Source organism: Elephantulus edwardii, unplaced genomic scaffold (genome assembly GCF_000299155.1).
Source record: "Elephantulus edwardii isolate Elephantulus edwardi_28Jun2011 unplaced genomic scaffold, EleEdw1.0 scaffold00255, whole genome shotgun sequence".
NCBI lineage: Eukaryota > Metazoa > Chordata > Mammalia > Macroscelidea > Macroscelididae > Elephantulus > Elephantulus edwardii.
In genome coordinates, this window is record NW_006400005.1 from 2,597,149 (window position 1) to 2,622,087 (window position 24,939).

A 24,939-nucleotide genomic window follows, 5' to 3' on the forward strand; every position below is an offset into this window, starting at 1 on the left:
AGGTGTGTCTGATCCAGGTTATAGTCTTTGCAATTATGTGCTATTCACTGGAGAGTTAGACAGTGAATAAGGATGATAGAAAGAAAATTGATGCCTTTGAGTTGTGGTGCTGGAGAAGAGTGTTGAGTATACCATGGACTGCTAGGAGAACAAACAGGTTTGTCCTGGAGAGGGTGAAGCCAGAATGTTCCCTGGAATCAAGGATTCTGAAGTTTCGACTGACATACTTTGGGCACGTTGCAAGGAGGGACTGGTCCTTCGAGAGGGACATCATGTTTGGGAGAGTGGAGGGGTGGCGAAGGAGAAGAAGACCCTCGATGAGATGGATCGATTCTGTGAGTGGAGTAGTGGGAATGAGTGTGTTTGAGACAGCGAGGTTGGCACAGGATAGAATGGCATTTAGGGCTCTTGTACATAGGGTCGTTATGAGTTGCAAAAGACTCGATGGCACATAACAACAACAACATTATAAAAATAGTTAAAATATTTTATATCCAGGAAATATCAGATGCTAAATATCTTGAGTAGTTTTATTGATTTTTTTTGTATATTCTATTAATAACAGGAAAATAGGAATTATAAAGAAACACTAGCATTTTTAAATTGGTATTTAAAAAATGTAGTAATTATATGAAAATACGAAAAATATTGCTTAAACAATATACTCTTATTTGAAAATTAATATTTTTATAAATTTATGGTAGATTTTGAAGATAGCCTTGAAGGTATTATGGATAATAAATCTAATAAGAAAATATCCTTTCACAGCTTTCTATAGTCCATTAGATGAGGTAGTCTGGAGGATTGGAATTTATAATCATTAACACCCTAACTATGCATACATATTAGAGTAGGTGATTTTGACAATCATGTAGATTTTGGGTGGGATAAATTTTTTAATGAATTGCATTTTAAGAGTATACATTTTGCTAATGTACTTTCTAATTGCCACCTGTGCTATTTTTCTATGTGAAATACTTGAATAAAATTTTATTACACTTGAAAATTTTATTACATTGTGTGTTCAACCTTGTAAAAGAATTCTTTTTTAAAAAAAGGAATCTGCTTGAGTCTTTTGCAGATATTTTTCCAATTTTGCCAACACCATTTGTTAAAAAGGCTGTCGTTTCCCCACTTCACTGATTTCATCTCCTTGTCAAAAATTAGTTGACCATAGATAGATGGGTTGATCTCTGGATTCTCAGTTCTATTCCATTGATCTATGTGTCTGTCATTGTACCAGTACCATGCTGTCTTTACGACTACAGCAGTGTAGTAGGATTTGAAATCAGGGAGTGAGATACCTCCTACCGTTCTTCTATTCTTAAGGAGTGCTTTGCTAATTCGGGGCTTTTTTCCATTCCATACGAAATTGGAGATTGCCTTTTCCATCTCGTTGAAGAATGGGATTGGTATTTGTATTGGGATTGCATTAAATGTGTAAATTGCTTTTGGTAGTATTGCCATTTTCACAACATTGAGACTTCCTATCCATGAGCAAGTGATATTCTTCCACTTTTCAAGATCTCTTTTTGTTTCTTGTAGTAATGTTTTGTAATTTTCTTGGAAAAGGTCCTTTGTACTTCTGGTTAAATTTATTCCCAAGTATTTAATCTTGTGATTAGCTATTGTGAAAGGTATTGTTTCTCTTAGTTCTGGCTCTGTATTCTTTTTGTTGCTGTAGAGAAATCCAACTGATTTTTGTATGTTGATCTTGTATCCTGCTACTTTGCTGAATTGGTCAACTACGTCCAATAGTTTTCTTGCTGAGTCTTTAGGGTTTTCTAAGTATACTATCATGTCATCAGCATAGAGGGATAATTTTACCTCCTCGTTGCCTATTTGGATACCTTTTAGTCCCTTCTCTTGTCTTATTGCTATTGCTAAGACTTCCAAAACAATATTGAATAAAAGAGGTGATAGTGGGCATCCTTGCCTAGTTCCTGTTCTTAAAGGGAATGCCTTTAACCTCTCTCCATTAAGAACAATGTTGGCTCTTGGGTTTTCATAGATACTTTTTACTATGTTGAAGAAATTTCCCTCTAATCCTATTTTGTTGAGTGCTTTAATCAGGAAAGGGTGTTGGATTTTATCAAAGGCTTTTTCTGCATCAATTGGTAGGACCATATGGTTCTTGTTCTTTGCCTTGTTGATGTGATGAATTACATTAATTGTTTTCCTTATGTTGAACCATCCTTGCATGCCTGTTATGAATCCCACTTGGTCATGGTGGATTATTTTTTTTATGTATCGTTGGATCCTATTTGCCAGTATTTTATTTAGGATTTTTGCATCAGTATTCATGAGAGATATTGGCCTATAGTTTTCTATTTTGGTGGTGTCTTTTCCTGGCTTTGGTATCAAAGATATGTTTGCTTCATAGAATGAATCTGGGAGGGTTCCATCTTCTTCTATTTTCTGAAATAATTTATGTAGAATTGGTAACAGTTCTTCTTTAAATGTTTTATAAAATTCACTTGTAAAACCATCTGGTCCAGGGCTTTTCTTGGTTGGAAGTTTTTGTATTACCGTTTCAATTTCTTCTTTTGTAATGGGTCTGTTCAGATGTTCAGTTTCAGTTTGTGTCAGTTTAGGTAGGTTGTGTTTTTCTAAGTATTTGTCCATTTCCTCTAGATTTTCATATTTGTTTGAGTATAGTTTTTTGTAGCACATAATTGCAAAGGAATCTGCTCCTAAGAAATGAATATGTGTAGGTTTTTAATTTGCAATTTAATTTCTTTTCTGTTGCCCAGCTATGTCACGTGTGGTGTGTATATAAAATTATTTCCATGGGACCTTCAGAAATACCAAGCCAACGTCTTTTTCCTAGTATTCAGCTAAATATTTCACTGTTTAGCTCACATGTTTTACTCAGTCTTGTTTTTGGTTATTTTCCCCCAAAGCTCCTTGGAGAGAAAATACTCAATTTAATCTCATTTATAAGAACATCATGTATCCCCTCTTCCCTACAGTTCTGTCAGGAGCCCTGTTAATGCACTGGTTAAAATCTTTGCTACTAATCAAAAGATCAGCAGCGCAAACTCACCAACTTTTCTGTAGGATAAAGATGTGAGAGTCGTCTTCCAACACCTCAACTCTGAGAGTTCTTCCTCATGCGATAGGGTCTCTGGGAGTTGGAATCAACTCAATGACAGTGGCTTTTTCCTTGTATTCTATTCTCGCCCACCTCTTTCTCTGGTTTTTCCTATGCAAATACTTAAAGAATTGCTGCCTTTAATTAAGTCTTTTTCTTTTCCTTGCATGCTTATTTTGCTATATATTTTAAGTTAAAAATGAAAATTAAAGATTTGTATTATAAATGAATGTTTGCAAGTTTGAGTTATTGTTTTATTGTTTAGTAAAAACAAATACTGCTATTTGTATACAATCTTGCACAATAACTTTTTATTCTTCATAAATGAACACATGATCATGTCCTAAAAAAATCCATATGATGTTTTTCAGATGAGGAAGATTATAAAGACTAGAAAAATATTGCAAAACATGATATAGTTCAGAAGATTAGAGAGACACTTGAGTATGTAATTCAAAGGAAAAAATTTTATCCAGGTTCACTAGATGGCAGGCTGTGACTTGATATAAGTAACTCCTGGATTTTAGTGGAGGATCAGGCTTGTTCTTTCCTGTTCTTTTTATGTGTAATGTTTCTAAGCTTATTTATGCTATGGAAAGGTAGGCCTCTTGTTTGTATAAAGTGTATTTATTACATGCAGTCATTCCTCTAACTCAGATCGCAGCTTTCACATGTCTGCATCATTCTGGCAGGCACACACTCAATAATATGACATTCATAACCATCTACTTTATGGATTCAAGAAGTCATTCTTCAGGTGGTGCACTTTAAACCTCATTACTTTTTTTTTCCTCTACAACAGGTGACTTGGATTATTACTGGTTGGATCCTGCCACGTGGCACAGCCGGGAAACATCACCTATTAGTTCGGTAAGCTTTCTAAGTGTTTAGAGTTCAGAGGTGATATATGATGCTCTTTGTACTCAATCTTATATGCTATAAATAGTCATTTCACTCTGGACCTTTCTACATTTTATTGAAAAAGCCCACTGATTGTGTTTTCAGTAGAATGTTGAGGAAAATGTGGTTAAATAGTTGTTGGTAGGAGCCAGAGAGTCAACTCTGACTCATATTATGCTATTAAAACCATATTGAAGCCTTGCCCTATTTTGAGCCATCCTCAAAATCCCTCCTATGCTCATGTCCACTTACATAATAACTGTGTCAATGCATCTAAGTGGAATCTTTCTTTTTTTCACTCATCGTCTGCTTTTCCCAGCATGATGACTTTTTCCAAAGACTGGCACCTCTTGACAACATGACCAACGTCTGTGAGATGAAGCTTCACCATCCTTGCCTCCAAGGAATGCCTGGTTACACCTCCTTTAATACAGATGTGTTTGTTCTTTTAGCAGTTCATTGGATGTTCAGTACTTTTTAAAAAATCACAACTCAAAGGCATCATTTTGTTTTTAGTCTTACTAATTTTTTAACATGCACTTAAGACAGTTGAAAATACCTATTGCTTATGAATCCAAGTAAAGTTAAACCCTTGGCAACCTCAGTCCTTCTTTTCTCAAGAAGCTGTTGCCTATTGATCTAGTTCTAAGGATTTTTGTTTACTTAATATTAAACTGTAATCGATATTGAAAGCTATAATCTTTGGGTTTGGTGTTTGGTTTATTTATTTTTTCCCCCAAAAAGTGCTGCTAGTTCACTTCACAAGCAAAACTTTACCTCTGAATAATATAGGTTGTTGATGACTCTTCCTCCAATGCTTATGCCTCTTTCTTCTTCACATAGTCGACCTTCTCAGATTATTTGTTCAGTATACAAATTCAGTAAGTAAGGTGAAAGGATGCAACCCTGATGCACATCTTTCCTGAATTTGAACAATGCAGTGGCTCCTTATTCTGTTCAAATGATGGTTGTTGGGTTTTGTGTACATTTTTCATGAATATAATTGTTTTCTTCAATTCTCATTCTTATCAGTGTTATTTATGAATTTTTGTGATCCACACAGTTGAATGCCAGTGAATAAACAACACAACACAGTACTGAATATACTGTCAGATGTCTTTTTAGTATCCTTTGTTGTCAAGGCTTGACTCACACAGCAGTGATATTTGTCTTTCCTAGACTTCTGAATCCACTTGAATTTTCTAATAGTTCCCTCAATAGGCTTCAATAAAATCGTACTTCCATGTGATATTAATTATATTGTTTGATAATTTGTACCTTCTATTCTATTACCTTTTTTAGAATGGACACAAATATGGCGCTTTCAGTCAGTTGACCCGTAGCTGTCTTCCATTTTTCACACAGAAACTAGTGAGCATGTCTATGGTTCCTTCTCATCCCAAAACAGTTTTGTATTATGTCTGTTCCTGGGGTCTCAATTGATACTCCCTTAATTCCACGTTTTATTTTTGCCAATGCCTTCAGGGAAGCCTGTACTATGGTAACATTGGTTCTTGATCATATGCTACCTCCTGAACTATTTCAGGGTCAACTCTGTTTATTCCTCTTATGTTCTGCTAATTCTTTTTGCATCATTCAGTATTTTAACTATAGAATCCTTCAGTGTTGGCAGTCAAAGTTTGAATATATTCTTTTTTCTTCACCTCTTTCATCTTGGGTAATGCTGAATTCACAACCAAAAGGTTTTCTAACATCAGATTTCTTTCACACACACACACACACACACACACACACACACACACACACATTTTATTATAATACCTTTGCTTTGTCTTCTTGAGCTTGCTTATGAAATGGCGTAAGAAGCTGTCTCTGTAGCTAGAGATGTTCGAATCCTTGTAGATTATTGAGACTGGCCAATCCCCTTGTGAAATGGTAGATAGTCCTCTTGTGGATAGGCTGACATACCCATTTGCATATTCCCACCCATCTCTTGTCTCCTCAATACAATAATTACTTCAGCATAAAGTGAACATCTTTTGGCTGTTTTGTTGTTATGTGCCATCAGTTCACCTGCGACCCACAGCAAATCTGTGTGCAACAGCTCTGAAGCCCACTCTGTCATGAACCAGTCTCACTGACTCTAAGACACTTAAACCAATTACCTCAATTAATTACCGTGTATGGTCATCTCATCTGGGTCTTCCTCTCCTGTGCTGTCACCCTTCCCTTCCTAGCATGATATCCTTCAAGGACCAATTCTTCCTGGCCATGTGCCCAAAGTATGTGAGATGGAGCTTTAAAATTCTTGCCTCCTAAGAGAAACTTGGATTCACCCACTCCAAGATAGACCTGTTTTGTTCTCTTGGTTGTTGCTTGTTGTTGTTGCTGTTGCTGTTGTTCTTATGTGCCATCCAGTTGCCTGCAACTCATAAAGGCCCTATGTACAGCAGCCCTAAATCCTGCTCAATCCTGTGTCAATCTTAATTTCTCTGATACACCTAACCACATTACCCCTGTTGTTGTTGTTAAGTGCCGTCGAGTCGCAGGCGACTCATAGCAACCCTATGAAGGAGAGTCCTCAACGCTTGGGTACCTTTCATCCTCTCTCCAGGTTCATAGGGTTTCCGGAGGCAAGCTATTATGGAAGTGGATGTCTCTCCTCCTTCCACGCTTGTTTTAATCGGGGAGCTCCACCCCACTCTCTGTCCACATTGGGTAACCAGCCATTAACGCATTTGACACATCAGTGTCACAGTGTTCAGCCTCAGAGCAACCACAAGTGACCGCAGGACGGCAACTTGTACACCAGGGCTATACGACCTAGAGGAATGTCTGAACAAAAGCAATGAAAGACTGGCCTGAGGGCCACAGATTAAAAGTCAGCCACCTTGGTCTTGGTCACATCGTTTTCTCTTCACTGGGCCAGCTGATCTCTCTCTCTCTTTCTCTCTCTGTTGATGTTATTACCCTAGTCATTGAATTAGTCCATCTCATTAAGGGTCTTTCTCTTTTGTGTTGTCCCTCTACACTCCCAAGCATGATGCCCCAAGGACTGATTCCACCTTGCATCATGTCCAAAGTATGTCAGATGAAGCTTCAGAATCCTTGCCTCTGAAAAACAGGCTGGCTTCTCTTTCTCCAAGATAAACTTGTTTGTTCTCCTATCAGTCCATGGAATATTCAGCACTCTTCTCCAGCACCATAGTTTTCACATGCATAGCAAGTAGTTGCAAAGACTATGGCTTGTATCAGGCACACTTTAGTCTCCAGACTGACATCGTTGCTCTTTAGTACTTTGGAGAGGTCTCTGACAGCAGACTTTCCCAATGAAATTCGTCTTTTAATTTCCTGACTGCTGGTACCAAGAGTGTTGATTGTAGAGCCAAGCAAACTGAAGCTGTTGACAATCTCAATCTATATTCAATACTTTTCTCAAGTTCCACAACTCTTCTTCTGTCACCCTTAGTCACTGTCCAGCTGTCTGATGAGTAGCAAGTAATAGTGAAGACCATGGCCTGAATCAGGTGCATCTTATTCTCTAGACTGACATTTTTACTACTCCATACTTTGGAGAGGTCCCTGACCACAGACTTTCCCAGTGCAGTTCATCTTTTGATTTCCTGACTGCTAGTGCCAAGAGTGTTGACTGAAGAGCTGATTAAGATCAAATTGTTAACAACTGCAATCTCTTCTCCACCTATGATGATGCTGCCAGTTGACCCGATGGTGAGAATCATTGTCTTGTTGTTGAGCTTCAATCCATATTGAAAACTACAGTCCTGGACTTTCTGCAGCAAGCACTTCAGGTCCTTTTCCGTTTCAGCAGGCAATGTTGTGTCATCTGCATAATGCAGGTTGTTGATGAGTCTTCCTCCAATCCTGATAACTACATTTCTACTCGTAGAGCCTTGCTTCCTGAATGATCTGTTCTGCAAATAGACTGAAAAATGTGGAGACAGGACACATCCCTGTCTCATTCCTTTCCTGATTTTGAACCACGCAGTGTTTCCTTTCTGTCTGTTCTGAAGACAGCTTCCTGGTCCGAGTACAGGTTTTGCAAGCACAGTCAATTGTTCTAGAATTCCTATTCTTCTCAAGGTTAGCCACAGTTTGTTGTGATCCACACAGTCAAATGCCTTTGCATGGTCTAGAAACACAAATAGACTTTGCTTCCATTGGGATCCATCTGACATTGAAGATAATGTCTCTCATGCCAAGACCTTTTTTAAACCCAGCTTGTATTTCTGCTAATTCTCTGTTGATGTATTGTTCTAGACAGTTTTAGATAATCTTCAGCAGGGCTAGGAAAGACAATTTTAAATGAAAAACTTTACAAACTCAAAAAGGTCTTTTGCAGCAGATTTGTCCAGTGTAATACTGGACAGAACAATCGTTTTCTTTTTTGACTGCTGTTTCTTTAGGCATTGGCTGTATATCCAATAAAATGATATGCTTGTTAACACCAAGTTTTTTTCTGTTTATCATGCTTTCACTTGTGGTTCAGTTGTGAGAACTTTTGTTTTATTTATGATGAGGGGTAATCTATACTGAGGGCTATAGTCTTTGAGCTTTAATACTAAGTGCTTCATGCCCTCTTCATTTTAGCTAGCAAGGTTATGTCATTTGCATATTGCAGTTTGTTAATAATTTTCCCTATAATCCTAATGCTATGGTCTTCATGTAGTCCTTATTCTCAGATCATTTACTGAGCAGATAGATTGAAAATGGATGGTGAAAGGATACTACCCTAAAATACCACTTTCCTGATTTAAACTCATGCAGTACCTCCTTGTTCTGTTCCAGTGACTGCCTGCATCTGGTCGAGGTGGGAAGGTGGGCACAGCTGTGGCAGCCCGGGTCACAAAGGCTGGATTTGTAGGCTGCAGTGTCAAGCCACCCTAACATCAGTTTTGATCTTTACTTTCTTTCTGTCTTTTTTTCATGGCCTTTTGTTTCCTTTACATATGATGTCCATGTCATCTCACTACTCATCTGGTATTTGGTAATTGGTGTTCATTTTAGTTAATCTATTTTTGAGATGGTTCTTTAATTAGTTCAGATGGGATAAGTTTGTGGTCATAATTTGGCTCCCACATACTGAAAACTAAAACTGGTTTGTTGTTGTTGTTATGTGCCATCAAATCATCTCCAACCCATAGTGACCCTATGTACTATACATAGCTCAGAAGCCTGCCCTATCCTGAGCCAGTCTCATTGACTCTGATACACTTACCCCCATTGCCATAGTTACTGTATCAATTCATCTGATATGGAATCTTCCTCTCCTGCACTGTCCCTGCACCCTTCCAAGCATGATGTCCTTCTCCAAGAATTGGGCCCTCCTGGCCACATACCCAAAGTATGTGGGACGGAGCTTCAAAATCCTAGCCTCCAAGGAGAAACTTGTTTCCTCCCTCTCCATGACAGACCTGTTCGTTTTCTTGGTGGTCCATGTTATGGTCAAGACTCTTCTACAGCACCACAACACAAAGGCATCAATTCTTCTTCTATCATCCTTAGTCATTATCCAGTTCTCTGATGCATAGCAAATAATTGCAAAGACCATGGATTTTATCAGGCACACCTTAGTCTCTAGACTGAAAATCGCTGCTTTTCAGTACTCTGGGAAGATGTGAGTGCTGAGAGTGTTGATTGTGGAGCTGAGCAAGCTCTAACTGTTAACAACCTCAATATTTTCTTGTGTCATCATGGTGCAGCCAGTTGGCCCAGTGGTGAGAATCTTTGTCTTCTTGATGTTGAGCTTCAATTCTTGGCTTTCTGCAGTAAGCACTTCAGGTCTTCCTCAGTTTCAGCAAGCAAGGTTGTGTCATCTACATAATGTAGTTTGTTGAAGAGTCTTCCTCCAATCCTGATGCAACATTCCTCTTCATAATGCCAAGCCTCCCACATGATATCTTCTGCCTATAGACTGAAATGGTATGGAGACAGAATACATCCCCAATGCCCTCCCTTCCTGATTTTGAACCATGCAGTGTTTCCCTGCTCTGTTCTGAGGACTGCTACCTGGTCCAAATATAGACTTCACATAAGCACAATCTAGTGTTCTGAGATTGGCATTCTCCTTAAGGTTAACCGAAATAGGCTGTGATCTACACCATCAAATGCCTTTTCATAGTCAATTAAACACAGATAGATATCCCTCTGGTACTCTTTGCTATCAAGATCCATCTGTTATTGGCAATAATGTCTCTAGTGCCACAACCTCTTCTAAACCTACCTTGTATTTCTGGTAGTTCTCTGTCAATGTTTTCTTGAATTCCAGAGGAGAGTGCCTTTGAGCATTTGATTGTCTAGTCTACAGTCAGTTTTGGGCCTTGTTCTGAGTGATAATTAGTGCTAAAGGAGCAAGGAAAACATGGTAACAGCCTGGTCTGACCCCTACTAACTCCACAAAATGGAACTCTCTCTATCAATAACATCCATAGTACAAAACTCATTCCTGTAAGGGCAGGTATGGTCCCCCTTGCTTCTGTACCTACTTCTACTAATTCCAAAACCAGTCTTAACTCTTCAGCTGTGTCCGAAATCTATTGCAATAGCTACACAGACTACACAGAACTATACCAAAGATTATGAGGTTTATCAGGAAAGGTAACAGGTTATAATCCAGATTAGCAGCAGGGTTCTATACCTCAATTCTGACATCTTTTCAAACATGGCCACAGGCCCTTGCAACATCAGCCTCACAGCTTGGATTAGTGTTAAAAAGTTTCTTTAGTCCTATTAGTTAGACCATCTTCCCTCCGTCCTGCAGCAAGCTTGGGTTGATAGTTGTTGGTTTAGTGAGACAACTGTCCATATCAGCTCTTGATTCACTACTCCAGAAAGAAAAACCTTTACCTCTGTCTTTCTCAAGGGCTGTGCCCCTGTCTCTATCTCAAGGGGCTCTAGTGCTTTCCTTGTCTCTTTCAGTAAATAGCAAGAGTCAGCCTCTCTGTTAATGCAGGCAGCTTCTCAGTCAACAGCAAGATACTTCTGGCTCAGGAATCTCTGGCCTTTAAAGGGCTGCAGCACTTCCACTGTTTCTTGATCTTTTTCCTGGTATTGAGGTTCCCAGATTCTGATGCTGAATCTGCTTAATTTGTAGTTGAGACTAGCTGATCCCTTTCTGGATAGGCTACCAGTTTATGAAGAAGAACTGCCTCACTGAGCTGTTGCTTTCTGGTTAGACAGAGTTGAGGCACCGAGCTAAACAGTGGTCTTGGAAAGCCATTTTATGCAATAAACAGTCACCGCAACAGATTCAGTAAGCCACACTGAGCTTTTTCTACCATCTCTTCCCACGGATAAGAAATATATAGATTCTTTACACAGATGAACTATGGAGGAATTATTGTAGTCAGTTGATTCATATGTATGTTATCAGACACCAGAATCTGTGTGTATAGTCACAATTCTTGGGTGGTTTTTGTTGTTTTCTTTTGTTTGCTTTAAAGGATATAAAATTAATATATTATTAATTATGAACAATTATCATTCTATCTCCAACCTAATTTATGTTACAAAGGCCGTATTTTCCAGTTACTACTCTTTTTTCCCCCCAACTTTTATATTCCAGCCACTAATTATTATTATTGCATTTTGACTATATCTGTATGTTCAATCAATTTCAGACTGAGGAAGTTCATAGAGAGCCTCACTTTCTTCACATGTTCTTCAATTTGTTAGGCCCTATGTTTGAATAATAGTCCTATTAGCAGATCTTCTTGTATGCATATGGATATTATACTGTCACAGTGTTGTACATCAAGAAAGATGTTGAAATATTCTTTTGGTCATGAAAGTGATATCATCCCTCTTCAGTTTGTCATTATCAGTAAAGTAGGTCATGATTGTATGATTCAGAAAGGCCAGGCCTTGTCCATTCCAGTTTACCCATAACCCAGGATATTTATCTCTATGCATTCTACTTCACTTTTGACAGCTTACAGCTTTCTTAGATTCATACTTCATACATTCTGTGTCCAGTTATTAATGTATATTTGCAGTTGTTTCTCTGCATTTGAATCTCATAAGCAAATGAAAAGTCTTTCACTGGGTAAAGGCTTTACTCCATTCAGGTCAGTAAGGTGGACTCTACTTTATCAAGCAGCCCTTCATTTGTGTGTCTTTTAAACTGAGAGGCTCAGCTTCCAGAACTGTATCTGTGTGTATTTTTATACTATGCATAGAGTTTTCAAGGAACTTTTCTTTCAAAGTGGAGGACAGTGTGTTTTCTTAGTCTCTCTTAATATAGAAATTCCACTGAATTTGGTCCACCACAGACATTAGTAACTCTACAAAGTATATGAAATTTCTTTCTGCATCACAGCAACATGCAAGCCCTCACACTATGGCAAACTGACAGAGAAGTGGTGGATGTACATTATTATTGACAAATAGTTATAACAATTTTTAAATTAAATTAAATATCATTATTAGAGAATAAATAAGTATAAAATATATTCTATTTGATTAATGATTAAGACTTATGTAAAAGAGCAAGGGCTATGTGGGGAGTGCCATATCTGAACTTTACCAACTTCACAGAGAGAAACTGTCCCTGTCAACAGCATCAGTAACACAAAACCAATACCCATGAGGTCAGACATAGCCCCTTAGGCTCCCATATCTCTTTCTATTCATCTCAATGTAAATGTTTTTTTTTAAATTAATTGTTTTTTATACTGGTTTACTTACAAAGTTCATATACCTTGTTTTTCACATTGGATCTTTTCCATTTTTTTTATCAATCCCACTCTCTACCCATCAAATTGTGTGAGCCTATGATTACCCTCTACCCATCCTCACCTCTCTGTTCCTACCCTCTCCCTCCCTTTGATCTTCCTACAGGTTTTATTAGTTATCTTTCTTTTTCTACAATTATGGTCTTACATAGTATTTATCCTTATGGGACTGAGTTAGTTCCTTAGCATAATGCTTTCCAGTCCTTCTCAATTTAGGTAGTGATTTTCAGACTCATTGCTCTTCCATGTGAACTGTACCAGATATTCCGTGGCTAACAGACATATGAAGAAATGATCAGAATCACTGGAAAGAAGAGAGATACAAATCAAAACCACAGTGAGACACCATCTGACCCCAGGAGAAGTGGCAGAGTGTAACAGGACAGCAAGTAGTAAATGTTAGAGAGGATGTGAAAAGATAGGAGCTCTTATACACTGTTGGTCAAATTGTAAAATGGTATAACCAATCTAGAAGGGAGTTTGCCATTTCCTCAAAAAGCTGAACATAGAAATTCCATATTGATCCTGTTATTCTACTGATTTTCTCTGCCCCAGAAAATGAGAACTGAGGCACAAATGAAGATTCATACATCATTATTCATAGAAGCTTTATTCACCATCAGTACCAAACTTACTGCTTTGCAAGGTCAAAAATCCAATGCAGTAGCTCACTGATCATGCAGAACCATGTTGTTGTTGTTATGTGCCATTGAGTCGCTTGCAACTCAGCAACCCTCTGTACAAGAGCTCTAAACGCCGTTGTATCCTGTGGCAACCTAGCCATCTCAAACTCACTTATTCCCACCACTCCAGTCACAGAATCGATCCTTCTCATCGAAGGTCTTCCTCTCCTTCGCCGCCCCTCCACTCTGCCAAACATGATGTCCCTCTCCAAGAACCAGCCCCGCCTTGCAACATGTCCAGACTCTGCTGATATACTATATTTCAGTTAATTTTATTTAAGAGACATTTTTAAGCAATGTAATTTGATGCTGTAAAAAGAACAAGGCCATGTAGGGACAGCCATATTTGACCTATACCAGTTTTACAAAGGGGAGCTCTCTCTAGCAACAGCATTAGCAACACTAAACCATTTCTCATGAAGTCACATACTCCCTTACGTCTTTGTACTCATCTCACCACAAATCTTACTTACTGATTAACTGGGTCCAAAATATGATTTGCTAACTCATAGGCCACCCAGAAACTTATTAAGGAAGGCAAGAGGTTGTAAACCAGGTTAGTAGCAGCAGAATGCAGTCAGGAAAGCTTCTGAAATGTGCTCACAGGCACTTCAGCCTTGACCTCAGACTTAGACCAATGTTACAAAGTTCTTAGTTCTGCCAGTAATGGCTCCTACAAATTTGGACAAAAGCTCTTAGTTTAGCTTTGGTTGTTTCAGGGGAGGGGAGGGGCAACAAACAGTTCTGCAGTCCATTCCATTTCATGTCAGGTCTCTAGTTCTCTGCTGTGACTGCTATGCTCTTGCTCTGGTCCTGAATGATGAGTTGCATTTTCATACTTGCTCTTCTTTGCTTGAAGTGAGGTTTTTTCCTTCTTCTGCTGCATCCACTCAATTTAATGGCAAGAATAGCCAATACTCTTGTGGATTGATAAGACTAGGAAATCTTATGGAAAGTTAACAAGTAGCCCTGTTCATATATTCCCATCCATCCATATGGCAAAGTCAGGTAATCGCTAGGAAAGCCATGTTGAATAAACCCTTAACTCCACAGATGCTAAATGATTTTTTGTTTGTTTGTTTTTAATATTAAGGATAACAAAGAAAACATTAACTCTAAATTATTTATTATAAACCAAAGGTAATTCCCCCACAGTGAGGATTTTTTTTTTAAATTTAAATTTAGGTACAGTGAGGATGTTTTTTTCCTTGTTTCTTTTGTCTGAGTAAAGTGCACTATGATACAATTGTATGCCTGCAATAGAGCATATCATTAAATCTTTGATTATTTTTAAATAGCATCCTGTAACGTGGCAACCATCTAAAGAAGGAGATCGATTAATTGGACGTGTTATTCTTAACAAGAGAACAACCATGCCCAAAGAATCAGGTGCATTACTTGGTCTGAAAGTAAGTATGCTTGTTTATAAATGTTTTTACAATAATGAATTATAATACAGGCTCTATTCAACAAACTAATATTTTTTTAAAAAAATTATTGCCCTTTTCTCTAAATTAATAGCTCCATAGTAAATATTTTTTAATATATTGCTTTCTAGCCAGTATAGTATAAATTAATCTCTTCAAATAATTTTAAAATATATAAATATTATGAAAATGAAATAAGATATAAGAAAATAAGAATATTTTTCTCTGAATATGAAACACAAGATTATGCTTACAGTTATAAGGATTTTAATGAAAAGATATAAAATTCAATACTGTGGATCTGATCATATTATTATATCCTGCCAAAATGAAACATCATTAATATATTTTCCAATTTTAGGTCACTTATATCAATGCCAAGAGTAAACTGTGTTGTTAAAATGTTAGTGAAAAACACTAATTTAGTTCTAAGTAGTTAGATGAGAAAGTTGTAAAATAAAGAAGATTATACTCTACCATTGTAGCATGAATGTGGAGAGCCTGGAGATGGCCAAGTCTGAATTATACAAATAAAATTATCTCTGTCAACAACATTGGCAGTACAAAACTAATTTCTGTAAGGTCAGACTTGGTCTTGCCTACTGTTACACCTACTTCTACTAATCCCAACACCAATCTTACTGTTCTATTGAGTCTGAAATCCGTTGCAATGACTACACAGGTTAGAAAACCAAACTCATGGTTATGGAATTTATTTGTGAAGCTAACATGAAGTAATGCAACATGACAGACGGATACAATATACAATCAAGACAGCTCCCCAAGTATGATTTTGGGTCTTAGACCTTCAGCCTCATGGATTAGATCAGTGTTATAAAGTTCTTTTAGTGACACTAGTTATGATATCTTCCCTCAGTATTCCAGCAAACTTGAATAAAAGCCTCTGGCTCTGGGAGACAGCATTCCGCTTTGTCTCATGTTACTGTCTGGTTTTCTACTGAGGCTGCAGTTATGCAGTTGTTGATAATGTAAGTGGGCCAACAGACAGAGTTGAAGCAGCTGAATCAGATTAAAAACAATGGTATAAGGAAGCCATATTTTTAGCAGCCAATCCACTGCACTACTACACTACAACTGTAAGAGTACTTCAGTAGATAGATGATAGATGATAGATAGATAGATAGATAGATAGATAGATAGATAGATAGATAGACAGACAGATAGATAGATAGATAGGAGGGAGGAAGAGAGGGAGGAAAAGAGGGAAGGGGGAGAGAAGGAAGGAAGGAGGGAAGGAAGGAAAGGAAGGAGAGAGAAAAAGAAAGAAAGATAGATATACAAATAATCTCCTTGCCATTGGATTGATTACAATTCATAGAGATCCAATTAAGACAGACTAAAACTGCCCTGTGTGTTTTCAAGGCTATAATCTTCATGGAAACAGAAAAGGAAATTCACAACTTTCTTCTGCAGAGTAACTGGTTGATATTGAACCTTTGATCTTTGAAGCCAAGAATTTGACCACTGTGCCACTAGTACTATTTATATTGTTGTTGTTGTTGATTGCCATCAAGTCAAGCATGCCTCATAGAAACCTTATGAACAAAAGACCTGAAGGCTTTCTATATCTTTTCTCAAAGTTCATAGAGTTTTATGCATATGTGTTAATTAAATACTAGTTTATTTGCTTTCAGAAACATTAATATTCAAAGATGTTTATTTAAAATGGCTGTTTGTCAAAAGATTATATTACAAGTTAATGATAGTTGTTGTTGAGTCAGAATTGACCCATGGCTGGCCTTTTGTTTTCAGAGGTAGAGATTGTTTTCATTGGAAGAGATTGCCCATACTGGTGCAATTTGAATGGTGGATTTGAATGATTTGCCTTTGGAAATTGCAGTACAACTTCTTACTGACAGGGCAAGACATCTTTATAATCATTGATGATCATTCCAACCAGGAGTAGGAAGTAAATCTGTTAAGACACTTAGTACTGTCATTTTATTCATTATTACCAATAATTGATCTTGTGGAAAGATTCTTATCACCTTTATTAATGGTCATGTTCCCATGATTTGGCATTCTGTTTCAATTTTGCAAATATTCCTCTCAGTTTTAATTATATGTACTTCAACCCATGCACTGGGTTAAATTAAACTCTGAATTATTTCAGATTAATTTTAGGTGTGGTGGGAAATTAGGCAGAAAATATTATTGAATAATACAACTCAAGATTTTGAGAATTATATAGGAACAGAAACATATTTCAAAATAGGTTATTTAACTGTTTAATAGGAAAGAAACACTGGATTTTCTTCTTTATCCCATAACAAATTGGTTTCCCAAAGTGTCTTGTTCTTTCTTAGCTTGACTTCCTAGTCTATGTGGTTCTAGACCTATGTCTTAATAAAAATATACAGTAGAGATAACATATGATATACCAAGAGGCATATTCTATACCTATAAAGTATAATTCAGATAGTAGGTATTATTTTAAGAAGATAAAAAACAATAAATCCTAATGTGAATAGTATAAATCACTTACTTTTTGATAATAATTGTTAAAGATAAGATACCTTTTTACTGATTATAATACATGATTCGAAAAGAGCAAAAAATGGGACATGGGGCATAGAGCATGAGTGTCTTTCTGAAAGGGCCAGAGGGAATGAGAATAGCACAGCTCCTCACTGCCCTAGAGCAGAAAACAGAAAAAAGAGCCTATAGCCCAGCCCCATGCTGACTCTAGAGCAACACCAGTAGCAAGAGGTTCATTTATTTGTCATTGACTCAAAGACTTTACTCACAGTTGTGGTATCAAAAGTGGGGCTTCTTTTAAGGAAGTAGGTTGGGGAGTTGGAGAGGCAAAGAACATCTTACAAAGCAAGTCCAGGGTTAGTCCAGCAGCCCCAAAGCAGATTAATAGCAAAACACAATTTCTTAACTAATAAAATTCCTGGTTTCAGTTCAGCAATCAAATCCAAATCATCCAGCAGGCTTTGTATCAAAGGAGTTATGTCAGCTGCTTCTTCAGTCATCCAGCAAGAATAGCAACAAACTGGGGCTTTTATCTCCGGGCTCCTCTGGTTACACCTTGCCACAGTTTTTCCACAGCAATGCCACCATCTCTCCACCACCATTACCAGGGTCTTACTTTCACCAGAGTCTTACTCCAGTCTTCCTCAAGTCTAGTCCTCCAGAGTGGGAAGCACTCTCTCTTATCCTGGACCCAAAGCTGTTGATGATTTTCAAGACCATGTGTCTGTAGCTAAGGTAGCTATAGACCTGAGGAGGCTAATGGCTAAAAAAACCAACTTTAGGCTAAAACCTCAATGATGCATAAAGCCAATGTATGATTTTACTAATATGGAAAATTAGTAAAACTTCCTTGAAGAGACATACCCATCACAAATTTAATAAGATGTTACTTTTTCTCTCAAAAGTGTCCTGCCTCTATGCTCCTTTTAGTAAAAAAAATTTTAAAATAATAAATAAATAAATAAATTACTCTCTAATGCCTCTACACTGAATTCTAATTATATCATAAAATTTTACAGGATTAATGTGTTAAAATAATACATTTGTTTCCTATGGACCTTTGGAACTAATAAATTTATAATTATCCAGGTTGTTGGAGGAAAAATGACTGACTTAGGACGTCTTGGTGCCTTCATCACCAAAGTAAAGAAGGGTAGCCTAGCAGATGTAGTTGGACATCTAAGAGCAGGTAAAATTTCTTTTACACATTTAGACAATGATTATCTGTGCATGAGTTGGTGACTTTCAATTTTGAGTAAATTACATATAAGTAAATATAAATAAATAACTTATTTTAATGCATAGGTAAAATTTTGCTCTGGTTTCTATGCATAACAGGGCAATAATACATTATTACTAGAGGTCTGTAGAATTTGACAAGAGTAAGAATGGGATTTTTTAAAATTTTTATAAGAATAAATGGCATTCCGGAGGATTACTAATTTTTTGATTGATATAATAAAATTGTTACAAAATTTACTCAAAGCCTTAAATATTTAAGCTCTATAGGAAAATGCCCTGTCAGCTGCTGTAGTTAGTAGTTCATAAACCCATTAATTACTATAGAATTGTTTTGCACTAACAAGAACCCTCTATGACAGAGCAGAACTGACCCACTGTGTTTCCAAGGCTGTGTTTTTATAGATATAGACTACCACATCTTTTTCTTATGAAACGTTGATATGTTAGACCTGTGGGTCTTTTTGTTGACAGTGATGTATTTTGACCACAGTGCTAGCAAAACTTAAGTTTTTCGTGTTGTTGTTGAGTCAGAATTGACCCATAGCTGATCCTACAGCAGGTTTTCAGAGGCAGTTAATTGCACAGAAGGAAAATGCTCATATTAGTTACCCCAAAACTCTTATTTGGGAACAACATTTTGTTTAAAGCATGGTCATACTTGTTTAAACAGATTATGCGATAATGTCTTTTAATTTAACTGTTATACTGATTATACTCATTGAGGTGTGTCTTGACATTTGGGAATTTTAATTATGTTGCTTTTGTGAACTTAAACAGTAGAATAAATTTGGAAGCAACATATATTTAAAATCTGTTTCACATTATTTTTTCTTATTGACTTTTACAGTTTACTATTACTACATTTACCATTCCTTATTAACATATTGATTTTTACATGATGTTTATGACTTAAGAATTTAGCAAAATCTTTTGATTCAAATGTATATTTATTTTTCAGACAATTAGGGGAAACTAAATGGTTGAACTTTATAACTGAGCATTAATAACTTATGGTAAATAAGAAGAAAACACTAAAGGCTGTATTTTTAGTTTCATGGTTTAAGATTATTATTCTTGAGACCTTTACTCAGGAAAATCTTGGACCTTTAAAGATAATGTTTATATGATTGATTTAACTTTCATGCTTTAAGATTATTATTCTTGAGACCTTTGCTTGGGGAAAATCTTGGACCTTTAAAGATGAAGTTGATGTGACTGATTTAACTTTCATGCTTTAAGATTATTATTCTTGAGACCCTTGCTTGGGGAAAATATTGGACCTTTAAAGATAAAGTTAATCTGACTGATTACCATTATATAAATTAAAAATAATTTTAGGTGTTTCTTTGAAAGAAACTTACTAGACAGGTTTTATATAGAAAACTATGGATCAGAAGTAATTCTCCATATACTATGTAGTTTTGAAGTTGAATGGCAGTATACTGTCTCATATCAGGGACCAGTTAAGATTAAACAAGAAAATTAATACATGCTTAGTCAAGGATGACTCTGAGTGAACTATGTCTTTACTAGTTTAATGAATAATTTAAGTCTCAGAAAGTATGGTAACTTCTTTTGACTATTCTAGTGTATGATAACTTTTGACTATAAAGACCGGAATTTGCACATCACATTGAAAACATAGTGGCATTTGGTACTTGATTTATATCTAATAATAAAAGATTATTTTGAAAAACATTGAAAAGATTTCTTGAAATAAAACATTCAGTAATTAATCTGATATGTTTAACAGCTCTGTGAGGGTGAGAGACTTAAATCTGAAATCTTAAGAACACACTGTAAATACCTACAAAAGAGATACTATACTTGTTACTGTCAGCATTTGTTGTAGTTAAGGAAAAACATTTTTAAACATTTTCTATTTGTTTTACATTATCATTTAGGGACTGTTTATATTTTAACTTGTGGTTTTTATTACTGTGACCTTTCTTCAATATTTGCAATCTTAGAATCTTACCTTAGCTTTCCTAACTTGTCCTAATTTGTACCATGCCACTTCAGCCTCCTTAAATCCAGGCAATTTTGGATGGATTTTACATTTTAAAGCACAGTTAACACTGACATTAAGATTATCAACTCTCTAAGATTAAGATGATTATTATTAAGATTTTTCCCTGTTTCTCACTAGTCATCTGTTTATAGTCACAATTCTGTAAGCCTGTCCTTCCCAAATTCTACAGGTAATACCACTAGCTTTCACATTACCTGTTGAAATCTTTTCCATCTCTCGAAATTCATTGATTATTTTCTTAATTCCAAAGTGTTTCCTGAAAGAAAAGTAATTGCAAATTCCCTGATGTATGGCATGCTATTTCCTGTCTTCCTGAAATGAACTCCTTTATACCTAGATACTTAGGAGTTACTGATCTTTAAATAAATACATACATTTTTAAGTTAATTGATTTGAAAGTTTTGTCTCCAGGTTGGCATCTTTAAAGTAGAGAATTTGATAATGATGTCATTTTGCAAAATCTTGTTTTCAGCTCTTGGGTGGAGTGTGAAATAAAATGTTGCATTTGATATTTTAAAAATAGATAAATTGTTAGTTAGAGTAAGTACTGTTTTATAAAACATTTTTCAGTTTGTAGTTAAACATGCATATACATACATTCATGCCTATATATATTATTTAAGTACTGAGCTATAATATAAACATTTTAGTAAAGTGAAAAATATTAATTAGATTGTATATTTGTAACTATTTTTCTTTTTTAAAGTGAAATACACTCATTGCCTGTTTATAAAAAACATGAAACTATGTCACTGCTTCAGTTATACAATTATTTTGTCATTTTACCCTTGGTAATAATCCCACTCTTTCATTAAATTAAGCAACACCATATGGTTTGGAAACCCTTTTCCAGTTTTGCATAACAATATACAGAAATGGGGTGTGATGGAATAACTTTGAAATGGTCCTAGGAAGATAGGCTTTTCCTAATTTTTAAAAAGTATATGCTAAAAATGAAAATATTTGGTTTTTATCTATTTTAAATCTGTCTTTGAGGAAGTGCAACTACCAGGCTCCTTAGAGGCAAGAATTGGTGAAACAGCATTTCTTGTATTTTGGGCATATTGCCAAGAGAGGTCAGATTTTGGAAAAAGACATTGAGCTCAGACAGGTATAGAAGGTATTGGAAACAAGGAAGGTCCTCAATGAAATGAATTGATGCAGTGACTGTTAAGAATGGGCTCAAGCATGGTGGAGACCAGGAGGACAGCCCAGGATAGGATAAAATTCCCATATGCTGTTCATAGGGTTGCTTTGAGCATCTAACAACAACAGTAGCAAACTCATTTTAAAATATATTAATTTTTATATTAATTTGACATTGATAATTTTATCAACTTACATATCTCCTTAGCTACTGGAATATTCTAGGCACTGAGAATAAAAAAATAAACAGGAGCATCAAAATATTAAGACACATTAAAGTGCCAGTGAGGCTAGGATGTTTCAGTTAACCCTCCCATTGTGAATTGGAGGTTCCCCAGCAGAAAATACTTTAGGAGTTAACATGTGTATAAATATTTAAGGACATAAACATTTATGGAAGTAATTTTTTCCAAATTATCTGTGGAAGAATCTCTAGTTAAGGTAACATTATATTAATTCTAAATTTTTCAGTTACATCCTCTTACTCACCTTGATCAGTCTTAGAACATTTAACAAATTAGTACTGTCTTGATTTCATATTATTTTGTAAATACATTCTATTTGTACTTTAATGCTCACAAATATATATTGTGTATAGAATGTGTGTTTTGAACATCTGGAAGTGGGTTAACTGTCATGCAAGTTTTACATCTGCTTGCTTTGTAATCTTGCCATTAGCTAACTGCTACTCTATGGGTGTGAGTTCAAATCCTTTCATGCATTTTTATTCTGTTGTGCACCTGGTAAAGACAATAATGCATGACTTATAATTGGAAATTCCATGCTGTCTCTGCCAAAAATAAAGCAGAAGTTATGCAAAGAGTTTAGTAAAAATCTTTCACATAAAAAGATTCACCTATTTTTCTGATATGGAGGGCATGCTGCAAATTATTATTTTGTTAATATTTCCAAATAAGCTGTGCTAATTCCATCCCATAGCATGAGATTCTTTTATATTTTTTTCTGGTAAATCTGAAAAGATAAAAGTAGTTTCTCATTGTAATGTTTTCAGTATCTAATAATATACTGTGGGAATAAAAGGAAGAAAAAGTAAAAAGAAAAGGTGCTATGAAAAGCCATTTAGCTGATTTCATATGGCAATCAGTTTGCTTTCAAGAACAGAGACTAGACAATTAAATTATTTGTATATGTTTTGCATTTCTTTGTTAAAAAAGAGAAAAAAATAAGAGAAAATTAAACAGACTATATAAGGTAAAAAAATACCCTTTTTTTTAAATTCAAGGGGATGAAGTTCTAGAATGGAATGGTAAACCCCTGCCGGGAGCTACAAATGAAGAAGTTTACAACATTATTTTAGAATCAAAATCAGAACCTCAAGTTGAAATTATTGTTTCAAGGCCTATTGGGTAAGGCTAAAAAAACTTACTTCTTAAGTTTAGTAAATTACATGTACTAGCAAAGTTTTAAAAAGAAATTTATACATTCATACAGAACATGTTAACATGGATAGCTTTTTCCTTCAATTATTGACATACATTTCAATTTTTAAAATTTCTTAATTTTTATATTTAGATACTGAATTTTCTTCACAACCTTTTAGAAGCTCCTCAATATGATCACTGTAATAGAAAAAATTAATATATTTTTTTACATCTGAAATCTTAACATAAAAATATTTTAATGCACAGTAATTTCTTTTTTGATAATTCCAATTTAATGAGTCATATTTCTTATAAGGAGCCATTTGATAATTCATCTTCTTGTGATATGTAGAGTATATAATGATTTTCATTTTCTATATAAACTTTATCCTACAAAGTATAGAATTTTTTGTCTTTACCCATCAGTAGTTCAAGTTTTATTTAAAAAAAATCAAAGTATGAAATATATCTTAGCATTTTAATTTGTCCTACTAATTGAGTTTGAAACTTTAAAACCTAAATTTTAAGCATAATTTTATAATCTACAGCTGATGGAATATTCTCCATATTTACACATAGAATTCTCTACCTTGATGGCTTTTTCTGGCTAACTCACATAGTCTAAAATGATTATTCATGTTACTAGTCTGTAATTTTTAAACCAACTTGTTATAGTTAATATTTGAATATATTCTTGGACACATTTTTTCCTATTCTCCAAAATCCTTAGAATCATTAATTAAATACATTTTATAGTGAAAAAGTAATTTTTTATTGTCCTCATGAGTATATATCAGTGCAGAACATACAAGAAAATATAATAATCCTAATCCTCAAATATCAAAAGATTGGAAATATGAGATTACATATTCCAAAGAGCAGTATTATTTATTTGTGTAAACTTCTAAAACTAAGAGTAGTTTATAACCAATACTTAAGAAGCACTTATTGAAAAGTAAACATTAAACATTTTCAGGTGTACTACATATTTCCATGTACATTAAAAACAACATGATAATTTATGTTAGTTCTATATGATATGTGTTCTAGAGCTGAGGTAAACATGAGGCTGAAAAGAGGTAAGTAAATTGGAAAATGAATCAAAATACAAAAACAAAATTTAAAGTCAAGTGTTGTGCACGTTGCCAAGTACAGTTGGTATATATACTGCTTTAAAAGTTACCCAATAAAACACCATTGATTCATGGGTGACATAAAAACCTAACAGATAATTAAAGTAGACTGGAATGATAATTTTAATGATATTTTTTAATTTTTGCTTTATGTAGAAATGATTTTAAATTATGATAAATCTGTGTAGTCAAACAAATTGTTGTAGATTATAGAATTGAAAAGAATAGACAATGTAATAATTACAAGTAAATAAAAAACAAAGGTGACATAAGCTGCACACTCAATAGAAAAATCATTAGAATAATTCTAGCTATACTTTAATAATTATATTTAATATAGTTTGTCCAGCAAATGTAACATACTTAAAGTAGAACACAATATTTATTGTTAGTTTAATTTTATAGATACAGTAGCATAGTGATCTGTGGAATAATTTCATTGTTATTTACATGCACATGAATAGGTACCAATTAAAGAGGCATCAGGTAATAGTTATTAACTATTTCTGCCAGCCTACAAAAATACTGTCCTTTACTTTCATGATTATAATTGCTATTAAAACAATTCTACCATTGTCACTGAACAAATTAACAAGCCTGTGTAAACTTCAAGTGGGATTTTGTGCCTAAAAATATTATTGAAACAATTAGTACAAAATAAATTATTTCTAAAAATAATTTTAAAGTAAT

The 24,939-nt window shown here is 35.1% G+C and overlaps 1 protein-coding gene across 5 annotated transcripts in view; it reads left to right on the plus strand.

Moving 5' to 3' along the window:
* Window positions 1-24,939, plus strand: part of RIMS1 (regulating synaptic membrane exocytosis 1) — a 701,348-nt gene that overhangs the window by 467,931 nt on the left and 208,478 nt on the right. For all 5 annotated transcript variants that reach the window (XM_006899387.1, XM_006899389.1, XM_006899388.1 and 2 more), the window contains 4 exons: window positions 3,897-3,964; window positions 14,687-14,797; window positions 18,404-18,503; window positions 22,978-23,101. In XM_006899387.1, coding sequence (XP_006899449.1) covers window positions 3,897-3,964; window positions 14,687-14,797; window positions 18,404-18,503; window positions 22,978-23,101 — 403 coding nt within the window. The remainder of the gene's footprint in view (window positions 1-3,896; window positions 3,965-14,686; window positions 14,798-18,403; window positions 18,504-22,977; window positions 23,102-24,939) is intronic.